Here is a 24,981-nt window from a genome sequence, read left to right as displayed (position 1 = left end):
GTAAGTATTTTATCTAAACTGTAGTTCCGTGAGACATTCCTGGCAGAGTATTCTATAGTGCCATTATTACTACTCATTGTTACAACTGTTGGGCAGATTTATGACTGACCATGGAGGAAGCTTGTTACCGTCCAGATGCAAGTACACTGTCTTTACCCACTAGATTGTTTTACTTGCAGCCCAGTCAAAGAGGACCAATAATGGACAAATAGGGGAAAAATTCATGTAGTCACATTTTTGTGTAGTAGCAGGGAGGAATGTCATGAACAACATACTAAAAATCTTGACTGCTGGAATTTGAGTGTGAGAGTGGGGGCCATTTAAGATCATATTTTTCTTGCAGAAGACAGGAAAAAACCATAGATTATTAAAAACAGCAGATTAAGAACAAAAATTAAATGCGTGTACTCCATCTAAGTGCAACAGAACTGCATTAAGGGACAGATTGTGTCCTGTGGGAGTGCAGAGGGTGGTGTGGGTTATAAGATGCACGAGAGTGGAAGGCGCGGTGCCTGACTGTGGTCACGCACTTCCCTCCTCCTTTGCAAGTCTGCGAACTATGTCACAAGATACACCTAAAGGGTGTTGCACAAAGTTATCCAAACCTTCTGCAGCTCTCCTTTTGAATCACTGAGCAGTATACAGCCACTTCTGGGGGTGTTTACTTTCCACAAAGCGTGTTAACACTACAATGAATACAGATGCAAGAATAGGACAGATTCCACATAAATCCCCACACACTTTACCACAATGTGAGGCAAAATTGACTCTTAGTCATCCTGACAGGAACAGTCTTCCAGTAAAGGTGACTCCTTCCACTATGAGTGCTCCTGGAGTTTACAGACTATACCTCCTATACCTCCCTAGCATTTCCCATCCTGTTATTTTTATGTAAGGAGACACAATAACTTACTGAACTCACGTTTATACACTGATCCGACAAAAGTCATGGAAAAGTGATGTGCACATATACAGAAGGAGGTTGTATCACATACACAAGTTATAAAAGGGCAGTGCATAGGCAAAGCAGTAATTTTTACTCAGGTGATTCATGTGAAATGGTTTCAGACATGATTATGGCTGCACAAAGGGAATTAGAAGACTGAATGTGGAATGGTAGTTGGGGCTAGATTCATGGTACATTCTGTTTTGGAAATTGTTAGAAATTCAATATGCCCAGATCCACAGTGCCAAGAATGTGCCTAGAGTACCAAATTTCAAGCATTAACTTTTACCATGGACAATACCTGGCTGATGGCATAGAATTGTCAGTGCTAACAGATGATCAACACTGCGTGAAATAACTGCAGAAATCAATGTGGGATGTATGAATGTATCCTTTAGAACAGTGTGATGAACTTTGGCATTAATGGCCTATGGCACCAGACAACTGATGCGAGTGCCTTTGCTAACAGCACAACATTGACTGCAGCGCCTCTCCTGGGGTTGGACCCTAGATGATCGAAAAAGCGGGGGCCAGTCAAAGCCAGTCAGATAAGTCTCTATTTCATTTGGTAAAGGCTTAGAGTTCAAGTGTGTCACAGACCCCACAAAGCCATGGATTGAAGTTGTCAACAAGGCACTGTACAAGCTGATGGTGGCTCCATGATGGTGTGGACCGAGTTTACATGGAATGGACTTTGTCCCCTGGTCCAACCAACCCAATCCGATCATTGACAGGGAATTGTTATGTTTGACTACTTAAAGACCATTTGCAGCTTTTTATGGACTCCATGTTCCCAAACAACAGTGGAATTCTTGTGGATGACAATGCACCATGTCACTGGGTCACAGTTGTTTGAAGAACATTCTGGACAATTCGAGCATATGAGCTGGCCGTTCAGATCACCTGAGATGAACCCCATTAAACATTTAGGGGAGACAACTCAGAGCTCAGGTCATGCACAATCTCCTGCCCTGCCTTTTGCAATTATTTGTGGCTATAGAGATAGCATGACTCAATATTTCTGCTGGGGTCTTGCAATGACTTACTGAGCCCAAGTCACATCAAGTAGCTGCACTCCGTCACGCAAAAGGACATCTGGAACTGATATTAGGAGGTATCCCATGACTTGTCACCTCAGTGTACAGTGGAGTTCTTTTCAGTTTATTAAGAGTACCTATTTTAAGTTGTTAAGTGAGCTTTTATGTAAAGTATGTTCCCGTAAACATGTACTGTTGGTGGGAAAGGGATTTGATTGGTAATTTAACATCTTGGCAGTGTGTTATTTACAGTGTATTACAGAGGTGTGTAACCACAGTGATCACCTGGTGGTGAATTAATGAATGACCAAAAAGTTACTGCACCAGTCTCACTGGTAGACCACATAAACCTCTTCCACGAGACTGCTGGCACTTTTAGAGCAGGCTCAACTGAGTGTAGTCACCTAACATACATCCACAGAATATATTGCATGGAGGGTGTCAATGTATCTGATGGAATAGGGTTGATCATGTTCAGCTCTAGAACAGTAATTTGCTATAACACATTGCTTGACTTAGGCTGAAATTTCTGAAGCCCCCAATCTGTATGTGACCTCCTCCTGCTGCAGAGGAAACCAACTTAATCTCTGGGCCTTCAAATGTAGAGGGAGCTGAGGCTGGGATGGTGCATTTTATATATCTCAAAATGGGATAGATATTCCATACATTGATAGTAGAGGCCATGAAATCGACACTGTCTAATACATATCACTATTGTGTTACACTTGGTGCAGACTTACTTGGGATAGTTGACAATAGCTTACTTAACAGCTACAAATAATGCCATTATATAAAGACAAGCTCAGTGAAGTTATTTCGTCTACTCACATGAGCGAACTGGACAGGAAATTCTGAGGAGGTATAGTCTGTCTAAACTGAAAATCAAAGAGTGTTTGGGGTTCGAAAATTGCCTTTCCCAGAAAATGCTCATGCTGTTGTACAGGATGGCTAAAAATCAACTGCCCCTGGCAGTTTAGAGAAGTGTGCAGGGATTTATGTATATTCTGTTTGTGTGTACTACTTGTATTACTGTTACTAGTAACACAAATCTGTATTGCATATAGTGCTAACGCACTTTGTGGAAAGTAAATACCCATGGGAGTGTGTGCACACTGTGTCGCCAGTGATTCGGGAGGCGAGCTATGGAAGCATTCGTATAACTTTGTTTAACACCCTGTTGCTGCTATTTGTGACTTGGTGCAGTAGATAGGTGGGAACCCTGCTCTCTTTGGTTTGCGGACCTATGTTGGAGGGAAGTGCATCACGATAATCTGGCAACCTATTTTCTCCCACCCTTTTAACTACCTCCCTTCCCCTCGTATTCCACCCTTTTACATCCCCGAACACTATTTATCGCTTAATGGCATTCTACAGTACTAAGATGTGGCACACGTATGTATTATTTATTTGTAACAAACTTTGTTTGACAAACACTGATTTTACCATTAGAACACTTAAATTACCTGCGATTATTCCATTCACTACAAGAAAGAAACTAAAGCTCTAGAGAAAAAAATAAAATGCACAGTGTTTCTACTTTCCTTTACATTTTCTTCTACATTTCTGTTTACAGTAGAGCATCAATTAACAAAGCAGTTTGAGAGTGGTGTGCTCTGATAACTGATTTGTCGGATAATCAATTACTTGCTTATACATATTGTACCAGTACTTGTAGGGACATAAAACACAGAAAAACAGAATTAAACACACACTTTTGCATATATCTTTTTATCACACATCTTACACAACACACAAAACTGACTGCATAAGCAAGGCTGAAACAATCAATATAGCCATTACACTGCACTACAGTTATGATAAGTCTACAATTCGTTTTTGCTTCTAGGCCACAACTTTTTTTGTGTTGCTAAATTTTGTATTTTTAAGGCAGTTCTGGATAGCTGCCTCAAGGCAGTGAAAAGCTTCCTCACTGGATGTCACTTTCTCAGCACATTATCACTGGACCCTTCTTCATTGCAAGGATTTTAGTCACTGATGACACTGGGGCTTATTCCATCACCTGTCTATACTTGTTAGCCAGTGTTACCAACATCACATTTAAGCCAGTCTTTAATATTTTCCTAATCACAGCCTTCAAATCCTGAAGATTCTTTAATCGTCCACCCAGTTAACATACAAACTGACTGACTGACTGGCGACTCTTCAGCTGTAGCAATACATTCATCTTTAAGAAGGAGTTTATTCCAAGCTTTGAGCAGTGTTTAAATCCTGGCTCTCTGCCATTTTTCTGTGCAATTTTCCATATTTACTGTCAAATACATCTGTAAATTTTGTAATGGCATTACTGTTCTTTTTAATGTTCAGCACAGTGTCATTTACAATGCCATACTCCTGAGCTAAGCTTGGTCCATTAACACATTTCTCCAACTGCTCTTATTTTAAGCTTATCAGAAACACTAAGAACAATGCATTCATGTTTGGTCATCACTGCACAATTTGTCACGAGCAAAGGTCCACATTTCAACAAAGAACAATGACAACAGTTGGCAAAGAAAGGGAAACCACATAACTGGGCAACAAGTGGAACTCCTTCGTGGCATGTGCAAAAGTTGCCACCTGAAATTCTTCTGGGACTGATGGACCACCTACTGTGCATTGTTAGAGTTCTGGAAAAGAGAAAGTTCCTGTTATCTTGTTATTTCCAGATCAATTCCAACAATTTCTGCCTCTTTATATGGGGTTTGCAATGCCTTAACTTTCCCTTCAGTAACCAAATTGTTTCAGTAATATCCAGTTTCCCTGTTTTCAGAGTTTCCGTCAGTTTTTAGAAAGATATATCAAAATGTGAAATACTGAAATGTCAAGCATTTGAATGAAAAAATAAGACATGCTCACACAATATGCTTAATAAAAAATATTAACTTTATTAAAAATAAAATTGCAATATAAGTTCAAAGTTCATGCCTGCCTTTATGATCATAATCACTTGTACAACTTCTGTGGCACAAAATAAAGCACAAGCACAATAAGCCATATCATATTTTCTCTTTGATCGCCACTAGGAAAGCATATGAGCTTTCTAAAGAAAACTAAGTACCAATGAAATACTCAACTGACAGATTAATACCAAAGGGCAAAAGACAAATACATTATATTACTGATTTATTACATAAAGTTAATTACAACTTTAGAAATGTCAAAACTGTAATGGAGGGATAAATGTGGAAATACTACATACAGAATTATATAATATTTCCATTTTAAATTCTGTTCTGTGCCGATGATATTTATATACAAATTCTCAGTACCAATGTTACACATGACACACAGAAATGCTACCTTCGCCACAGCTCAAACGTGTGAATTAGTCAACAGTTTTTCTTCAATAACGACACTACGATTAGTAAGCACAGACTTCATAATAATTTTATAATTAACATGTGCTTTCAATAACAAAATTCAATACAAAACTGTGTTAAGAAACAGCTGATAAACCTCTGTACGTAAGTACACATTTTCACGAATATACGTATAAAAAATTGTGTAAAGTCAACTGAACACACTTTGAGTCACTGATGTACAACCAAGGGAGCTCATGAGAATTTGATTATTTCCGTACACCAAGATAAGCTAGAAAGGTGTACATTTTGTCTACTACATGGACAATTTGAATAGCATACATTCCTTTTCAGTCTTCATTCAGTAACGGCTGCTGTTGCTATTGTTCATCTGGGCACGGACGGTAGCAGCAGCAGCACTGGTTGCAGCATTCTGAACATGTTCATTGCGTAGGAACTCCGATGTGAACTCCTGTTGAGCTTTAGCAAAGCTTGCACCAGTACTCCGATAAATCCGATGGATCTGTATTTACCAGAAATTTAAGTCAGGACAGTCTGCCACTAAAGGTCACAAAAATGCAAACAATACTGTGTTTATAAGAACTACTTGCCTTTGACAACAGCAGCAAATCAATGCATGCGGCCCCAACAAAACCAATAGCAACAATTAATAATATCACACCCACTGCAACACCTGCTCCACCAGTACTAAACTGCTGTACAGCAAGGAGGATCCCACTGCAAGAACAACACATTTTTTTTTGTTTATACCCTTTCAAAATTAGAAGAGTCACAAGACATAAGTGATGTTACTACTTACCAAGTACCTGATCCGTGGATGCCAATTGCTTGTATTACAGTCACAATAAATTGAAAAAAGAAAACGAAGAAAAATACCATGAAGTTGAAAGAGCTATCACTCCTGAAAAGCAGAAAGCAAAGAAACAATAGTTCCAAATGCTCCAAAATCCACAATCCATACATAAAAGTTATAACCCTAAAATATATTTAACAAATAGGATTACTGGTACTGTGTTGCAATAGCAAGAATATACATTAGTGAGTCAAAATATACAATTGCCTTCACTTCTCTAACTCTAGTACAGAACTCTTCTCTTTACTGCAAGGTTATTTATTTTTCATCATTCTTTTTTTCCTCATTCATTAAATTTTCCTACCTTCTCAATATACTGCTGCAATCATTATCAACATTTCCACTGATTCCAACAGATTCATTAACAATTATCCTCAATGATAAGGGCATTACACTGGGCTTTAAGGCATGTTTCTGCACCTAAGAAGTTTGAGTTAGAAAAGCAGCTATGAAGTTGCAGTGAAAACTAACACACATATATTATATTAGAAGCAAACAGCTTCCACTAAATATGGATCAGCAAATAAGTTATTTACAAGAAAACTGCAAATGTGTGGTTACAAGCCACCACTTATTCCAGTAACAAATAATGTGCAATTTTGTCTTCACAGCATGTGAGTATGTCTCCACCATTAGGAGATTAAACGTTAGGTACAGAAAAATGAGTCAGACCAAGGCCTACTGCCCAAACATCTAAAATCACCAAGGATGTTAAAACCAGCTGTGAAAGCCTACTTTGTACAGTGTGTCCTCTGTCTAAATACCTTACTACTTTGAGAGTTCTCTTGGAAGAATACATACTGAGCACTTGTCAGTTTTTTAGCTTGGCTGTCCAACTTACATTACAGAACTTTTTCCTGCAGCCAATCCTTCCATTAATTATCCATCACAAGTACTTGAGTTTGTGTATTTTATGAATGGCTCTAACTAATGGAATGCTTTCAGGTGTCAAGCCAAGCTACTGATTTCATTTTATGGTTGGAGTCCAGGCAGTAAGTACACACAACACAGCTCACTGCACCCAAAAAAGACCTCTGTGTGTGTGTGTGTGTGTGTGTGTGTGTGTGTGTGTGTGTCATCTAAGTATCTCGCAGAGAAATGAAACGAACAACTCAGCTGAACACACTAAAGCATACCATTAATCACACTGAGAATACAGTAGAGAGACAATTTACACAAAAATATTCAACATCTTTTACTTTTAATGCCCTTTTATAACATTATATTGATCATAGTTTAAACTTCTAGAGACAGATTTTTTATGTTGATAAAGTTATTAGAATTACTAAGAGGAACTATATACCAACATAATTTGCCACTCTTGACTTCAGTTATGGGCAGGAACTGGATGTAAGGCTGTAATTTTATACTTGCTTTGATTTTCAATTATTACAGTATCTGCATGTTTGCAGAAGCTAGATAACAATGTACATTGCATTCTTTATACAGAAATCTTGTTGGCATGTTGTTAATTCTACAGGGAAACTGTTCCTCTCAGCAATTCTACCCCAGCAAACTTTTTTTTTTAATTGTCTTCTTATATATACCATCATCACAACTTTAGTTATGGTAGAACCTTGCACCTACTGCAAGAATCTTACCACTTTGACCAGTCTTCGAAATCATCCCAATATTCCTCTGCCAGCATCTCCTCTTAATTCAAACCTATGGTGATCTTTTTTCCCTATACTTTATCTAACAGATACTCCTACCATACACCTTAAACATAGTATTCTCCATATTAGTCTTATCTTCTTTAATATGCTCTGAAATCTAATCATAAGCAACCAAACAAACACAACGGAAATCATTGTAGTTACATGCACTCTGCTTTAACTGGTAACTTCTCCTTACTTCTCTAAGTCCCTTGTAGTGTCTGGCCTTAAGAGTTTGTTGAACATCTCCAGAATGCTTTCATACTTGCTTTCATACTTACTTTCCCCTCAAACTCCCTTACTTGAGGGACAGCTTCTTAAATTATTTTCTCTGAAACATGTCAACTTCAACCCGTAAAACTTACATCATTCTCCACCGACCCATGTAGTTAACTCATCAATGCCCCAATTAAAGAGTATGTAATGCATACTGAAAACATTACGCTACAAAAAGCTATTTGCAGATATCTTTCCTATTGTTCTAAATGTGTTACTTTATGCCAGAACATCTACTTGAGTATTTGTGATAAGGTGTGTGTGTGTGTGTGTGTGTGTGTGTGTGTGTGTGTGTGTGTGTGTGTGTGTGTGTTTTCTATATTATGAGTCCAAGCTCAGTACAGAGTTTTTGCTTGTCACAGATGCTGAACTCATTTACACTGCCCAAACTAAGTACATAGGCTTGATATTTATACACTCATCCGAAACGTATATTTTAAAAATCAATTACTCATGGCTCACTCAAACCTATGAGTTGTTGCAACAATTCTTCATCATTTCCCCTCCAACTCTTCCCTGCCGCCCCCCCCCCCCCCTTTCCCCCAAAAAAGAAGGCACCAATGCCCATGGTGTTAAACAACTAGGGGAAAAAATCAAAACAACAAAAATGTGTGCAACAATTTTGCAGTCTGGATAAAATCTGGATGGAAGGGGAAGTGAGAAAGAAGGGGGATATATAAAATTATGAATGATTAATGCCTTGGCATTGGTGACTATTCAAAACACATCAAATCTGATTTCAAATATACTAAGTGTTTGCACTACGAATAACTCATACCTGAAGGCCTTATAAGCTGGTCTGTACCAGCATAGGAATGAGAATGGTGTGAACAGAATTAGATACAACAGTCCCAGTCCAAATGTTGTGAAGTCAGCCACACTAAACATTAGCAGCAGGCCACCAAACACATTCAGCAGCATTATACATGCGTGAACTGGAACAGTGGTGTGCATTCCTAACATTATTCTCTTTCAAGAGAAAAAATACAAACAAGATCACTAGCAAATTACATTTAACATTAAAATGAAACATTATCTGGCTTAGAATCCCAAAACCTTAAAAATTTAAATTAATAATAAAATTTTTCTGAAAGATGTAACTGCCATTTGTCTGTACAACAGGTTTTATTCCACAATCTAAGATTTTGGCCTTAGGCCATTATCAAGTGTTACAATTGCAACAGATTCAAGCACAATAAAAGTACAAGTATCAGAAAAATAGCAGAGCAAACAATTAACTCGATGTATGGGTTTTCTTACTTACATATGTATCTTTGGTTACATAAACCCATTTTGTTAAAAGTAAAAGTGAGAACATTTGTATAATATGCTAGTTTACTGGCAATTAGCATGACTTGCTTGATATGGTTGTGTAATGAAACAGATCAGCAAATCACAAGTTTTAAACTTTGCTACACTGTGCCTAAGCAGCCACTAACAAATATAAGTGAATGATAAAAGTTTATAAAGGCATCCCAGTTTGCACTATGCAATCTGTAGCATGTCATGGGGACAGGTAGTGGGAGTACTTATTATACAAGCTGGTTACATTGTCTTTGAGATGATCCAACTAGAAAATCCTATGGATTGAGGTTGGATGGTCTTTGAGGCCAAGGTACAGGCTGTGCTCTACCAGTCTATTTTGGACCATATTGGCATGTTAAATGTCCTATATGAAGCAGCAAAATTTACTTGTGCCTATAATTCATGTGCCACATTCCCCCATGTTTCCCAAGGTAAACTGATCACAACTACAGACAGTGAACGGACCAGACACAGAGAATGCCAGTGTTAACCCCAGAGAGTATCCCAGAGTCGAGAACCCCAGAGAGTATCCCAGAGTCGAGAATCCCAGAGAACCACAGAGAGCATCCCAGAGTGACCCAGGGAACTACAATACTAAGAAGAATCGCTTCTCGGCTTTTGGCAAGATCAATTTGTAGTTGTGTTTTAAGATTAAAATTATGATATAAATAAATATTAAAACATATCTAAAAACAAAGATGATGTGACTTACCAAATGAAAGTGCTGGCAGGTCAACAGACACACAAACAAACACAAACATACACACAAAATTCAAGCTTTCGCAACAAACTGTTGCCTCATCAGGAAAGAGGGAAGGAGAGGGAAAGACGAAAGGATGTGGGTTTTGAGGGAGAGGGTAAGGAGTCATTCCAATCCCGGGAGCGGGACTTGACTTAGGGAGGAAAAAAGGACGGGTACACACACACACACACACACACACACACACACACACACACACACACACACACACACAAGCTTGTGTGTGCGCGAGTGTATACCCGTCCTTTTTCCCCCCCTAAGTTAAGTCTTTCCGCTCCCAGGATTGGAATGACTCCTTACCCTCTCCCTTAAAACCCACATCCTTTCGTCTTTCCCTCTCCTTCCCTCTTTCCTGATGAGGCAACAGTTTGTTGCGAAAGCTTGAATTTTGTGTGTATGTTTGTGTGTCTGTCGACCTGCCAGCACTTTCATTTGGTAAGTCACATCATCTTTGTTTTTAGATATATTTTTCCTACGTGGAATGTTTCCCTCTATTATAAATATTAAAACATATATACATGAATTTAGAAAAGCCCAAACAGATGAGGGTCAAAAAGTTTAAATTTCAAATACATTTGTCCTGATTAGAATAGCATTTTATACCGAAGTCAGTGGCTGTTCATAACCACAATGGCTCATTTGCATGCTCATATTTGATGGAATCACTTTAACCAACATGCATTTTTGGTCGATGTGGCGCTTATTTGTTAAATCTTATGGATTACTGTAGTACAAGTTTACATGCCAACTAGCTCTGCAGATGAAGAAATAGATGAAATGTATGACGAGATAAAAGAAATTATTCAGGTAGTGAAGGGAGACGAAAATTTAATAGTCATGGGTGACTGGAATTCGTCAGTAGGAAAAGAGAGAAAGGAAACATAGTAGGAGAATATGGATTGGGGGGAAGAAATGAAAGAGGAAGCCGCCTTGTAGAATTTTGCACAGAGCACTACTTAATCATAGCTTACACTTTGTTCAAAAATCATAAAAGAAGGTTGTATACCTGGAAGAATCCTGGAGATACTAAAAGGTATCAGATAGATTATATAATGTTAAGACAGAGATTTAGGAACCAGGTTTTAAATTGTAAGACATTTTCAGGGGCAGATGTGGATTCTGACCACAATCTATTGGTTATGAACTGCAGATTGAAACTGAAGAAACTGCAAAAAGGTGGGAATTTAAGGAGATGGGACCTGGATAAACTGAAAGAACCAGAGGTTGTACAGAGTTTCAGGGTGAGCATTAGGGAACAATTGACAGGAATGGGGGAATGAAATACAGTAGAAGAAGAATGGGTAGCTCTGAGGGATGAAGTAGTGAAGGCAGCAGACGATCAAGTAGGTAAAAAGACAAGGGCTAATAGAAATCCTTGGGTATCAGAAGAAATATTGGATTTAATTGATGAAAGGAGAAAATATAAAAATGCAGTAAATGAAGCAGGCAAAAAGGAATACAAACGTCTCAAAAATGAGATCAACAGGAAGTGCAAAATGGCTAAGAAGGGATGGCTAGAGGACAAATGTAAGGATGTAGAGGCTTATCTCACTAGGGGTAAGATAGATACTGCCTACAGGAAAATTGAAGAGACCTTTGGAGAGAAGAGAACCACTTGTATGAATATCAAGAACTCAGATGGAAACCCAGTTCTAAGCAAAGAAGGGAAGGCAGAAAGATGGAAGGAGTATATAGAGGGTTTATACAAGGGCGATGTGCTTGAGGACATTATTATGGAAATGGAAGAGGATGTAGATGAAGACGAAATGGGAGATACTATACTGCGTGAAGAGTTTGACAGAGCACTGAAAGACCTGAGTCGAAACAAGGCCCCGGGAGTAGACAACATTCCATTAGAACTACTGACGGCCTTGGGAGAGCCAGTCCTGACAAAAGTCTACCATCTGGTGAGCAAGATTTATGAGACAGGCGAAATACCCTCAGACTTCAAGAAGAATATAATAATTCCAATCCCAAGAAAGCAGGTGTTGACAGATGTGAAAATTACCGAACTAGCAGTTTAATAAGTCACAGCTGCAAAATACTAACACGAATTCTTTACAGACGAATGGAAAAACTGGTAGAAGCGGACCTCGGGGAAGATCAGTTTGGATTCCGCAGAAATGTTGGAACACGTGAGGCAATACTAACCTTATGACTTATCTTAGAAGAAAGTTTAAGGAAAGGCAAACCTACGTTTCTAGCATTTGTAGACTTAGAGAAATGCTTTTGACAATGTTGACTGGAATACTCTCTTTCAAATTCTGAAGGTGGTAGGGGTAAAATACAGGGAGCGAAAGGCTATTTACAATTTGTACACAAACCAGATGGCAGTTATAAGAGTCGAGGGGCATGAAAGGGAAGCAGTGGTTGGGAAAGGAGTGAGACAGGGTGGTAGCCTCTCCCCGATGTTATTCAATCTGTATATTGAGCAAGCAGTAAAGGAAGCAAAAGAAAAATTCGGAGTAGGTATTAAAATTCATGGAGAAGAAGTAAAAACTTTGAGGTTCGCCGATGACATTTTAATTCTGTCAGAGACAGCAAAGGACTTGGAAGAGCAGTTGAACGGAATGGACAGTGTCTTGAAAGGAGGGTATAAGATGAACATCAACAAAAGCGAAACGAGGATAATGGAATGTAGTCGAATTAAGTTGGGTGATGCTGTGGGAATTAGATTAGGAAATGAGACACTTAAAGTAGTAAAGGAGTTTTGCTATTTGGGGAGCAAAATAACTGATGATGGTCGAAGTAGAGAGGATATAAAATGTAGACTGGCAATGGCAAGGAAATCGTTTCTGAAGAAGAGAAATTTGTTAATGTCGAGTACAGATTTAAGTGCCAGGAAGTCGTTTCTGAAAGTATTTGTATGGAGTGTAGCCATGTATGGAAGTGAAACATGGACGATAACCAGTTTGGACAAGAAGAGAATAGAAGCTTTTGAAATGTGGTGCTACAGAAGAATGCTGAAGATAAGGTGGATAGGTAGATCACGTAACTAATGAGGAGGTATTGAATAGGATTGGGGAGAAGAGAAGTTTGTGGCACAACTTGACCAGAAGAAGGGATCGGTTGGTAGGACATGTTTTGAGGCATCAAGGGATCACAAATTTAGCATTGGAGGGCAGCGTGGAGGGTAAAAATCGTAGAGGGAGACCAAGAGATCAATACACTAAGCAGATTCAGAAGGATGTAGGTTGCAGTAGGTACTGAGATATGAAGAAGCTTGCACAGGATAGAGTAGCATGGAGAGCTGCATCAAACCAGTCTCAGGACTGAAGACCACAACAACAACATGGATTACTGTATGGCCTGTCAACTTTTTCAGTTCAAGAAGTTTTCCATTTCTTTTCAGCATCCAGCTATCGATAAAGTATTTTGAAGAAACATTTATCTAAACCCGTTTTACAATGTCTCAGTGGTACCCATTGGCATAGCTGAACACTTGCCTTCATATAATACACTGAAGAAGTGTAAGAAGTGTGTGACGATGTTTATGAAATTAGCAAAGATTCTAAAGCAGATGCTGTTGGAAGGAACAGTAACACTTATTTCCAGAAAGCTACAAGAACTCCAATTTCTTTGCTGTACAATGATCTGTGGATCTCACTGGAGCTGTTGGCAGTTTTTGAAGAAGTTGGAAGAGGGCTTCAATAACATAATGGATGGGAAGAGGGCTTCAATAACATAATGGATGCGAAAGTGCTAACTGACAAACTTTGATCTCAGTTGAAGATGGTAACTGTTCTCGAAAGGACAGATATCATTGATGACCGTGCAGCTTCACTAGAATAAACGATAATTTAAATCCTCAGCTGCCAACAGGTGTTATATTAGGAACACTACGAATGTAGATTATGGACAGTTGGGAATGTGGGTCTCACGGGAAGCATGCAAGGGGTAAGTCCCTGCAGCCTCACTATTTGTCTGTGTCCTTGGTGGTTCAGATGGATAGAGCGTCTGCCATGTAAGCAGGAGATCCTGGGTTTGAGTCCCGGCCGGGGCACACATTTTCAGCTGTCCCCCATTGAGGTATATCAACAACACCTGTCACCAGCTGAGGGTTTCAATTAATTATCATTTGATCTCAGTTATGCGTAGAAAAACAAAGGAAAATTTGTCACAGGGGAGAGAAAAAGCAATTAAACTACAAGTTTAACAATGATCCTGTTTTTGAAGATTTAGTAGAATGCTCATTAAAGTACATTTTTTCGAACATCGTCGATACAGCTAGCAGCTCACTAAAAGACGGATTTCAGCTTATGCACTGTCATAATAAGAGCTCCATATTTTATTTATGATCTGCAGATATGAAATGGTGGAAAACAAAGCCACATGCATTAATCTGAGACTTAAGTGAAGGTAAAGAATGGCACTTCAATGTGAAGGAACTAAATGATTAAGTTTTGATTTTAATGCCCATTATTCCAGCCACGAGGCTCATTATCCTGTAATGCAATTTTATTAACTTTTCCCAATACTTCTGCAAGCTTATTAATCATACTGACTTCACCCGTATCTATAGCTAGTTGTAAAATGAATTTTTCGAAACAAGTTGATAATGGCATATCTTACAGCAACACCCTTTGAATAACAATTTCATGGACTTAACTTTGGCCATTGAAAGCAATAGCTTTAAGTCAACAAATTCCAATTCTATTTTGAATGATTTTGCTACGCTAGAAATATTACATTACAACACAATGTTTTTATAGAGGGGAGAAATTGTCAGTACATATACTGCAAAACTGTGGGAATTTTACTCAACTTATGTTAATAAGTCTCTTTTGTAGCTCAGAAAAATGTGTGTCATCAAAAGGTAAACCAACAAAAGGTACAGACTTAGCTAGCTTTCAGAATGAAATTCCGTTTTTAACCTTGTGGGAGAAACATGCACATGTGTGTGCACGCACACCTATCTTCCCACACTGTGCTCAGTCCACTGCCAGCTCTTTCCTGGCCCTTGGTGAGTGTACTGGGGTGAGGTGACAGTGGAGAGAGGCGGGAGGCTGGGAGGAAGCGTCTAGCAGCTCGTGGCAGACGGGGCGGAGCCGTCTGCGGTCCAGCTAGGGGTGCAGGTGCAGGCACACACACACACACACACAAACTATTGTGTGTGTGTGTGTGTGTGGGGGGGGGGGGGGGGTGTAAAAGGACAGCGAGTTAGGTTTAGGCCTGGGAGGTTACGGGAGCAAAGGAAGTGCTGGAAGGATACTCCCATCTGTGCAGCTCAGAAAAGCTGATGATGGCGGGGAGGATCCAGATGGCATAGGTTGTGAAGCAGCCACTGAAATCTATCATGTTATGCTCTGCTGCATGTTGTGACACTGGGTGGTCCACCTTGTTTTTGGCAACAGTTTGGCAGTGGCCATACATTCTGGTTGACAGCTAACTCGTCATACCAATGCAAAACACCGTGCAGTGGTTGCAGCAGAGCTGGTATATAACATGGCTGATTTCACATGTGGCCCCAGGTTGGTGGATTGGGCAGGTCTTGCATTTGCGTCTTCCACAAGGGTACAATCCCTGTGTCAAGGCATTAGAGGTGAGAGAAGCATAGGGAGGACTATAATGTTGAGGTTGGGTGGGCAGCAGAACATCACTTTGGGAGAGAATGGAAGTATCTTGGGTAGGACGTCACTCATTTCAGGGCATGATGAAAGGTAATCAAAGCCCTAACCAAGGACGTGGTTCAGTTGTTCCAGTCCCAGGTAGTACTGGGTGGGAGTTATTACTGCAGATGTGTCTACCAAGGGTGGCCACATTGTACGGAGGGATTTTTTGGTGTGGATGGGGTGGTGGCTGTCTAAATGCAAGTACTGTTGGTGACTAGTGCGGACCAAGGTGTCAGGGGTGGAGCCATCTGAGAGGAGGAGATTTATGCCCACGGAGGTGATAGGACAGATGGAGGAAGACCAGATGAAGTGGATGGGAGAGAAGGTCTTGAAACTGTGGAAGGATGAGGATAAGGTGTCCTGGCCTGGGGTCCAGATTATAAAGATGTCATCAATAAACCTGAACCAGACTAAGAGTTTGATGTTTTGGGAAACTAGGAATGTTTTCTCTAGGTGGCCGATGAAGAGGTTGGCATAGGAGGGTGCCCAGGCTGTGCCACGAATTTATTTGTATACCTTCCCTTCAAAGATGAAGTAGTTACGGGTTACGATGTAGTTGGTTAGGTGTATGAACTGGAGGGTTTCGATACTGCAGGGCACTAGGAGACGTAGTGTTCAATCCCGGCAAGGCCATGGCCATGGCCATGACCATGACCATGAGGGGTATTGGTGTATAAGGAGGTTGCTTCTACAGGGAGAGTACAGACCCTGGAGGTAAGGTTGAGGGGATGGTGAAGAGCCGGTACAGGAAGTGGTTGATATCTAATGTGGGAGATCAGGTTTTGGACAATTGGTTGCAGATGTTGGTCAACGAGGGCAGAGATCTTTTTGGTGGGAGCACTGTGACCGGCCTTAATGGGCCACCCAGACTGTTAGGTTTGTGGATTTTTTTTTTTTTTTTGGGGGGGGGGGGGGGGATACAGAGGGTAAGTGTGCAGGTTATTGTTAGGGTGAGTACGGAGATGGATTCACGGGAGAGTTTCTGGAAGGGCCTAAAGATTTCAGCAGTGATTGGAGGTTATGTATGTATGTATGTATGTATGTATGGTTTTAGGGCACGAAAATAACTAAGGTCATACACACCCATGTCAGAACTGTAGAGGATGAAGATGAAAAAGGAGGACTACTTGTTAAGCCCAAGCAACGGAAGGAAAGTCAGCTAGAAACAGGAACTTTCTCTTGGAGAAAGTGCCACAAAATACAGAGGTGCAGAACTAAAGATTAAATGTCCTTCGTCATATTGCTACTATCGACAGAAAGTACAATGCGGTTGACAGCCAGTGCGTTGTTCACTTAAAGTGTCGATAACTCAGACAGCAAACATAAATTAAAACATAAGTGGTTAAAAAATGGGCAGTAAGTCAGGAAATGGCGAATTGTCAAAGGTTGATGACAATGGGCACCAAGTGCTGGGGGGTCACCACTTAACAAATGGCAATGGCTAAAGAGACATGCCCAACATGCAACCTAGCTAAAATGATCTCCTCGAGGTGAGAGGAGGTTGGCCACACCACTGGGAGGGACTTAATTTCCCAAAGCTTGTTCCCATGAAGGAAAGAGCCATGGAAATGCCAAAGTGAAACCACCTGCTGACAGATGGCAACAGAGAGATCATCAGAGGCAGTGGAAGAACTACCAGGCTGAGATACAAGGACTGCAGCCTTGGCAGTAGTGTCAGCACCTCATTTCCCATCAGATAGACGTGACCAGGGACCCACAAACATCACAATAGCTCCATCAAGAGTGAGCAAGTGAAGGCTTACCTGGACCCGTTTCAGTAAGGGATGGATGGTGTACAGCACACGGAGGCTCTGAAGGACACATAGATTCAGAGCAAATATTTAAAATCCTGTGACACCAGATGTACTGCGTGGCCTGATGCACGGATATGGGCACTTGCTATTAGTACAGAGAACTGTTCTGGAAGCCGATATAGAAAATCGTCGGTGCCAATGATGAAGGTACATCCAACACCACGGTCAGGCCAAGAGCCATCATACACAGAAAGGTACAATCACAAATTTCCAAGCGAAGGTCTAGAAACTTATGGCAATAGAGCGAGTCTGAAGTAGTGTCCTTAGGAAGCGAACAAAGACCAGGTGAACTTTGGCCACTGCACGAAGGCAAGGCGGTGAAGGTTCAAACCCCCTCGGGAAACTGGCACATAGCATGAAGTTAAGTTGTCCGAGCAATAGCCAGAAGTGAACTCATGAAGGTAACAAAGAAGAGGGACACACCCCATACCGGTGATCACCGAAGAAGGAAGAAGGAGATGGAGGGTGAGGCATGCCAAACAAAAGGCATGCAAATCTACTGAGGAGAAAATCACGGCGGTTTGACAGTGGGAGTTTGGCAGCTTCTGCATACAAACTCTCAACCAGACTAGTGTAAAAGGTGCCAGTGGCTGAACTGGTGCCATAATGTTGGATTGTATTGAGATGGTGTAAAATGGATGGCCATGCATAAATGAAACACCCATAGTCTAGTTTAAAACAGATAAGGGATCGGTACAAATGGAGGACAGTGGTCTGATCAGCTCCCCAGAAAGTACCACCGAGGACACGTGGGACTGGGCACAGTGGGTGGCTAGGTAAGACATGTGGGAGGACCAAGAAAGTTTCCTATCAAGCATTACCCTCAAGAATTTCCAAGTTTCAATGAACGGAAGAGCAAAAGGCACAAGATGTAAAGATGATAAAGGGAACCAATTGCACCACCAGAAACTCATACGAACGGTTTTGTCATTGGAAAAGTGAAACCCACTGTTGATGCTCCACAAGCAAAGATGATCTAGACAATGCTGAAGATGCTGCTCAAGGAGACAAATCCATGGAGAACTGCAATAGGCGGCAAAATCGTGAATGGAAAGGGAGCTGGAGATGCCCGGTGGGAGACAGGCCATAATAGGGTTAATGGTAATACAAAGAAAATGACACTCAGGAAAGGTGTGACAAGGCAGAACCCATACCTATCTTGAAAACTGTATCTTTTTAAAAATTCCTGAAGGAAATGGCAGGCAGCCTACATGTATAGAGTATGGAGGATACAAGTCCTCCAGCAAGCATCATAGGCTTTCTCCCAATCAGAAAACACAACGTCTGGTATTCCTGCAGAAAACCATTTGTGACATGGGTTGACAAAGTGACGAGATAATCAACTGCAGAATGGCATGCTCGAAATCCGCATTGGGCAGTGGTCAGTAAATTGCAAGACTTGAGCCACGATACCAGCTAGGAATGAATCATATGTTCCATCACCTTGCAAACAAAGCTGGTGAGAGAAATGGGACGATAACTAGAAGGAAGGGGTTTGTCCTTACCGGGCTTAGGCATGGGTATGACAGTAGCTTCACACCAGCAACTGGGAAATGTTGCCCTCTGCCCATATGCAATTTTATGTATGAAGGAGAAAGTGCTTGCTGCAAGAGAAAGGTGCTGCAACATCTGAATGTTAACATCATCCGGCCCTGGGATGGAGGATCAGGATGAAGTGAGAGCATGATCTAGCTTCCTCATAGTAATAGCAGCATTGTAGCACCCACGATTCTGACAAAAGAAGGGTATCGCCCCACCCTCCTTCACTCATTTCCAATGAGGAAGGCAGTGTGATATTGGGTGGAGCACAAAATCTGCACAAAATAGGAGCCCAAGGTGTTGGAGATAGCAATAGGGTCCACTACGACAGTCTGCTACTGTCAGGCCGGAAATTGGGGAATGGACCTTGGTCCCAGAGAGCCATTGGAGTTTGGCCATGACGGAAGAGGAAGTGGAACTGTTAAAGGAACTAGTCAATGAAATCCAGCTAGCTTTTTTGCTATACCAAAGAATACAGTGACAAATACAGTTCGCCGTTGTAGGAGGATGGTTAAAAACGTGGACAGCATGTCTCCACACGTGAATTGCGTCATGGCATTCCTCAGTCCACCAAGGGACCAGGTCGTGGAAAGGTAAAGATGGAGTGTGAGGAATGGAACGTTCTGATGTGGTAAGGATAAAATTTGTGAGGTATTCTACCTGGTCACCACAACTGAGGAAGTGATGTTTGTCGAAGGCCACCAGAGAGGTGTAAAGCCTCCAGTCAGTCTTAGAAAGCTGAAATTTGGGTTTGCACATAGGTGGGATGGGAGTCAGCAAATGGATGGCACAGCACCAGAGAGAACGGACCACTAGAGACGACGGGCAAGCTGGGCAGTGCAGAGTGGGAGGTCCAAATGAGAATAAGTGTCCGTGGAATCTGAAAGGAACGTGGTTGCTCCCATGTTACGGCAGACGAGGTTAAGTTGATTGAGAAGGTCAGCCAAGAGGGCACCTCTCTGACAGGTTCTGGGAGAGCCCCACAGGGATGGTGCACATTAAAGTCACCAAGCAGCAAAACGGGCGAGGGAATTGCCCAACAAGCTGGAGGAAATCGGCCCTGGTGACACCAAATGACAGAGAGATGTAAACTGTACAAAGAGAGAAGGTGGAGTGAGGAAGGAAAATTCGGACTGCCACAGCTTGCAGCGGAGTGTTCAGAGAGATGGTTTGACTATGATCATCATCCCAGATGGGCAGCATGACTCCCCGATGAGGTGAAGTGCCGTTCCCAGGTGAAGGTCAAAGCAGACTGGAAAGAAATGCAGGAGATCAAATTGGTAGTGAGGAGGAAATTTTGTTTCCTGGAGGCGTAGAACACGTGGACACTGCAATTCCACGAGCAGCCATAATTCCTCGGATCTATGGCCGCAAACGTTCTATTGGAGGAGAGTCATGATGAAGAAAAGGGAGGAAGGAAAGAATGAGGGGATGTCACCTTGGCAGCTGCCATGTGCCAGCCTTTGAAGACAGACTGCTACAGGGTGCAGAGGCCAGAGGATCCTGCTTCACGTGATCTATATAGGTGTTGGCATTCTACCTTGGTTGGTCTGGGGTGTCCAGAGCAGAAAAACAGTTGGCACTGTTAAGAGGATCTCAGAGTCAGCAAAGGAGAAGACCGTTTGCCTTTGTTTGGTTTCTTGGAGCCTTTGCAGTTGGCACATGATGATTAGGATGTTGATGGCTGGAGGGACATGAAAAGTCTTCGTGGGAGTATTCCTTCTGTCCTTTCCAGCCTGCCATTTGTGTAGCAGGTGATTTCGCCGCTTTGGTGGCTTGTTGCACAGGGCAAGCGGCTAGGGCACTTTGGAATTCCCACTCACTGAACAGAGCATTGTACGACTCAGGGTGGTGCGTGTGAAATGAAAGACTCCAACGTCTAACCGCTCTTTCAGGGAGCAGAAGTCCAGTGGGTAATTTGCAGAAGTGAAACACTGAGCAAAAAGCTCCACTAAGCAGTTTGCAATTGTGTCAGAGTCTGTACTGACTGCTTCATTCAGTGAAAGTGCAGGTATGCTTACAGGGGTCTGATAGCCACAGAGTCGCCTAATCTTGGCCCAAACCTGCGATGGATAGGTACGGAGGCCAATGGTGGAGACATACCTTTCCCAGCACTCCTGCTTGTGTTGGTGAATGAGGTGACGGGCTCGCGCACGGAGTCGTTTCAAGGCGATGAGGTGTTCCAATAAGGGATGCCGCTTGCGATGCTGGAGTGCCCGCTTGCGATCTTTAATTGCCTCAGTGATCTCGGGCGACTATGAAGGCACAGTCATCCGCCAAGGGGACCCAGAAGAACAGGGAATGGCAGATTCCGCAGCAGTAACGATGCCGGTGGTGACCGAGTGAACCACTGCATCAATGGCGTCATTGGAATGAGGCTCAACAGTGGCAATGGAGGTGAACAAGTCCCAGTCAGCCTTATTCATAGGCTATCTGCAGGGCCGTCCAAAAGAGTGATGCTGTGGCAGTGGCAGAAAGATCGGAAAGTGGTCACTACTGCACAAGTCGTCATGCACACTCCGTTGGACAGATGGTAACAGACTAGAGCTGCAGATCGAAAGGTCGATGGCTGAGTACATGCCATGCACCACACTGAAATGTGTGAAGGTAACATTATTTAAAAGAGAAAGGTCGAGCGGTGCCAATACTTGCTCAACGATGCTGCCGCGGCCTGTTGCCACCGATCCACCCCACAGAGGGTTATGGGCGTTGAAGTCGCCCAGTAACAGAAAAGGTGGCGGCAATTGGGCCATCAGCACAGCCAGGACATGCTGCGGGACATCACCATACGGAGGAAGATTGAGACTGCAGACAGTAACAGCCTGAGGCGCCCACACCAAACAGCGACAGCCTCTAAAGGTGTTTGTAGAGGGACAGATTCACTGTAAAGGGCGTAAAGGACGTAGATGCAGAAGCCACCAAATACCCTCTCATAAGTTGCCCGGTTCCTATAACCACCCCGATAGCCACGGACGGCGGGGGTTCGCATCGCTGGAAACCAAGTTTCCTGAAGAGCAATGCAGAGGAAAGGGTGAAGGCTGAGAAGTTGTAAGAGCTCAGCAAGACGGTGGAAAAACCGCTGCAGTTCCACTGGAGGACGACACTGTCCAAGGCCAAGAAAGGCGTGAAGGGACCGAGGAGGCAGATTACGCCGCTGGGTCACCTGCTGCCACCGATTGAGTACCTGTGCGAGTGACATCCATTGTGTCAGAGTCTGGCGAGATATAGGTCCTCAGTGGACGCCAGAATCTCTACCTCACCCTCAGATGCAGAGCTTGTAGGTTGCGGTTGGGTGGATGCCACCGCAAGTTCCTTCATCTTAAAGGTCTTCTTGGACTTTTCTAGCTGCTCCTTGGGTTTCACTGGCTGGGAGGACTTCACCGATTCAGTCTCCGGGACGGAAGAGGAAGGCAAAGCCCTACGACCAGCTGCTTGAGGGCACTTATGCCACTGCCGGGTGTCATCCTTCCCACTTATGGAAACCTGGGAAGGGCAGGACTGAAGGGACCCCCTTGCGAGTGAGAAGAGCCAAAGAAATTGCACACTGCTCCGGCTTAGAAGCGGGGACGGACTTCCCCGATGGGTGGGTGGGGGGAGGGGGGGGGGTGTTGCTCCCAAGGTAGGTGTAGGTGGTGCAGGAGCAACAGGGTGGGTAGTGCCCCCATAAGCAAGGGGGCATGTGGAGTTGTACGGCTCGGTGAGCCAACTGGGATTCGCTGAACTGATGGGGCTATCATGGTTGTCGTAGCGGTGCCATATGATGAAGTCATTTTCACAGGATGGAGTCGTTCAAATTACCTCTTAGCCTGTAAGATCCTGCAGTCTGGCGAGCAATGTGAATGATGCTCTCCGCAGTTGACACATATGGGAGGCGAGGCACATGGAGTACTGGGATGTGATGGGAGTCCGCAATCTCGACGTGTGAGGCTGGAACTACAGTGGGAAGACATATGGTCGAACTTCCAGTACTTAAAGCACTGCATCGGGGGAGGGATATAGGGCTTGACATCACAGCGGCAGACCATCACCTTGACCTTCTCCGGTAAAGTATCACCCTCGAAGGCCAAGATGAAGGCACCGGTAGCAATCTGATTATCATTCGGACCCCGATGAACATGCCGGACGAAATGAACACCTCGACACACTAAACTGGAACACAGCTAGTCATCAGACTGCAAAAGAAGGTCCCTATGGAAAATAATACCCTGGACCATATTCAAACTCTTATGGGGTGTGATGGTAACTGAAACATCCCCGAACTTGTCAAAAGCAAGTAACCTTCGTGACTGAGCAGAGGATGCCGTTTTTATCAATACTGACCCAGAGAGCATTTTGGACAAGCCCTCCACCTCCCCAAACTTGTCCTCCAAATGCTCTATGAAGAATTGAGGCTTTGTTGTCATGAAAGACTCCCCATCAGCTCTCGTTCAAACTAGGAACCATGGCGAATAAGTGTCACTGCCATCCTGAGCCTTACACTCCTCCCACGGTGTGGCCAGGGAGAGGAATGATTTGGGATCGTATTTCTGAGCGTTTAATTGAGCCTGAGAACGTTTAGAGACTGCTGGCAGCTGGCCACCAGCAAGAGATGATGTACCACACTTCATTGTGGGTCATCCACCCTGACACCACCCACTCCAACCAAGGGCCCTCCCTAAGGGTGCCACCCAGCCTCAGCAAGGGCCACCTGGCAGGATGGCCATTGCTGGGAGTCCCGATGCCCCAGGGAGATAGGCATCGGCTCCTTGGCATACATTGGGAATTAATGGCGCAGGCATTCAGCAGGGCGATCCCTGCGTTGTCAGGGGGCTACAACCAACAGGGTACATGGTGGCCCCACCACAACGGACTGGCTACCGTGCTGGATATTAGGTGCAAGGAAGTCCATGGTCGTCGCCGCCGCAAAAAGCAACACTATATAGTGCATGGTGGTAATCGCACCCAGGAATGTATCCTCGCCCAAGAGATGGAGAACAAGCGGGACGGCAATGTTACGACAAGAAAGCTGGCTAACGGTCTCAATGCACGATGAACACAACGCACCATGTAAGACGCCCTTCCACAATTAGCTCGCTCTTCGGAAGAATCTGGAAATATGGAGGTCAAACCCGACAGGGAACCATCACATATAGGCCGAAATGTTTGAGACTGATTTTAGTTGCCTCTTACGACAGGCAGGAATATTGCGGGCCTATTCTAATCCCAAAACCTGCAGGGGGCAATGACACTGATCAGAAAGTTTGGATTTCTGCCTTGGTCAGACCATCAAGCAGCCTAGTGTAAATAACACCATACGAAGAATTCAGCATTCAATGGGCCTCGATAGGAACAGGATAGCCATGGAGGAATGAAGCTGCAAGCAATTTGTGTGCTTGAGAATTCCAAGAAGTACCTAAAAACCAAAGCATAACTGGGTAAACGAGAGCAGGATTTCACAGGGCTGGCAATTGCACAAACAGCTTTCTGAATAATAAACAGGTGAACTGTAGAAAAGGCTGACTGTCTTCAGTATGCAAAACTATCAAGAACTGAGGTGCAGCTGGGAGTCTCTTTGAATCGTTAGCACCATTCCGTCTGCGGTGGCACACTCCTTCCAGTAGAAGGTAGGGAGGGGGAGGTGGGTATGTGAGGTGCCCTCAGAGGTGGGCTCACCCACCTTAGGTGATTGTTCATACCTTGTGAACACCTGACACAGGGACCAATTGGCAACTTGGGAAGGTAATAGCTCAGGCAATCATCCCCCCCCCCCCCCCCCCCAGGCCTGGCCTGTATCAGGGGTATGTGTGAACCCTACCTGTTGACCCGGGGCTGGGAATTATGCGTTACCCAATCGCATGTTATACTTCAAACATGTGGGCTGGCCT

General features: G+C 43.1%; 1 protein-coding gene across 1 annotated transcript in view; it reads right to left on the bottom strand.

The window, feature by feature from the left end:
* Positions 1–381: 381 nt before the first annotated feature.
* LOC126198599 (secretory carrier-associated membrane protein 1) overlaps positions 382–24,981 on the bottom strand; it is a 61,436-nt gene continuing 36,836 nt past the window's right edge. Inside the window, exons 6-9 of the mRNA XM_049935049.1 lie at positions 8,866–9,022; positions 6,103–6,204; positions 5,894–6,020; positions 382–5,805 (exon numbers count right to left, since the gene is read on the bottom strand). Of these exons, the coding sequence (XP_049791006.1) occupies positions 5,644–5,805; positions 5,894–6,020; positions 6,103–6,204; positions 8,866–9,022 (548 nt within the window). The 3' untranslated portion in view covers positions 382–5,643. The remainder of the gene's footprint in view (positions 5,806–5,893; positions 6,021–6,102; positions 6,205–8,865; positions 9,023–24,981) is intronic.

The sequence above is a fragment of the Schistocerca nitens genome, chromosome 8 (genome assembly GCF_023898315.1).
Source record: "Schistocerca nitens isolate TAMUIC-IGC-003100 chromosome 8, iqSchNite1.1, whole genome shotgun sequence".
Classification (NCBI taxonomy): domain Eukaryota; kingdom Metazoa; phylum Arthropoda; class Insecta; order Orthoptera; family Acrididae; genus Schistocerca; species Schistocerca nitens.
This window is presented reverse-complemented; position numbering and strand designations above follow the sequence as displayed.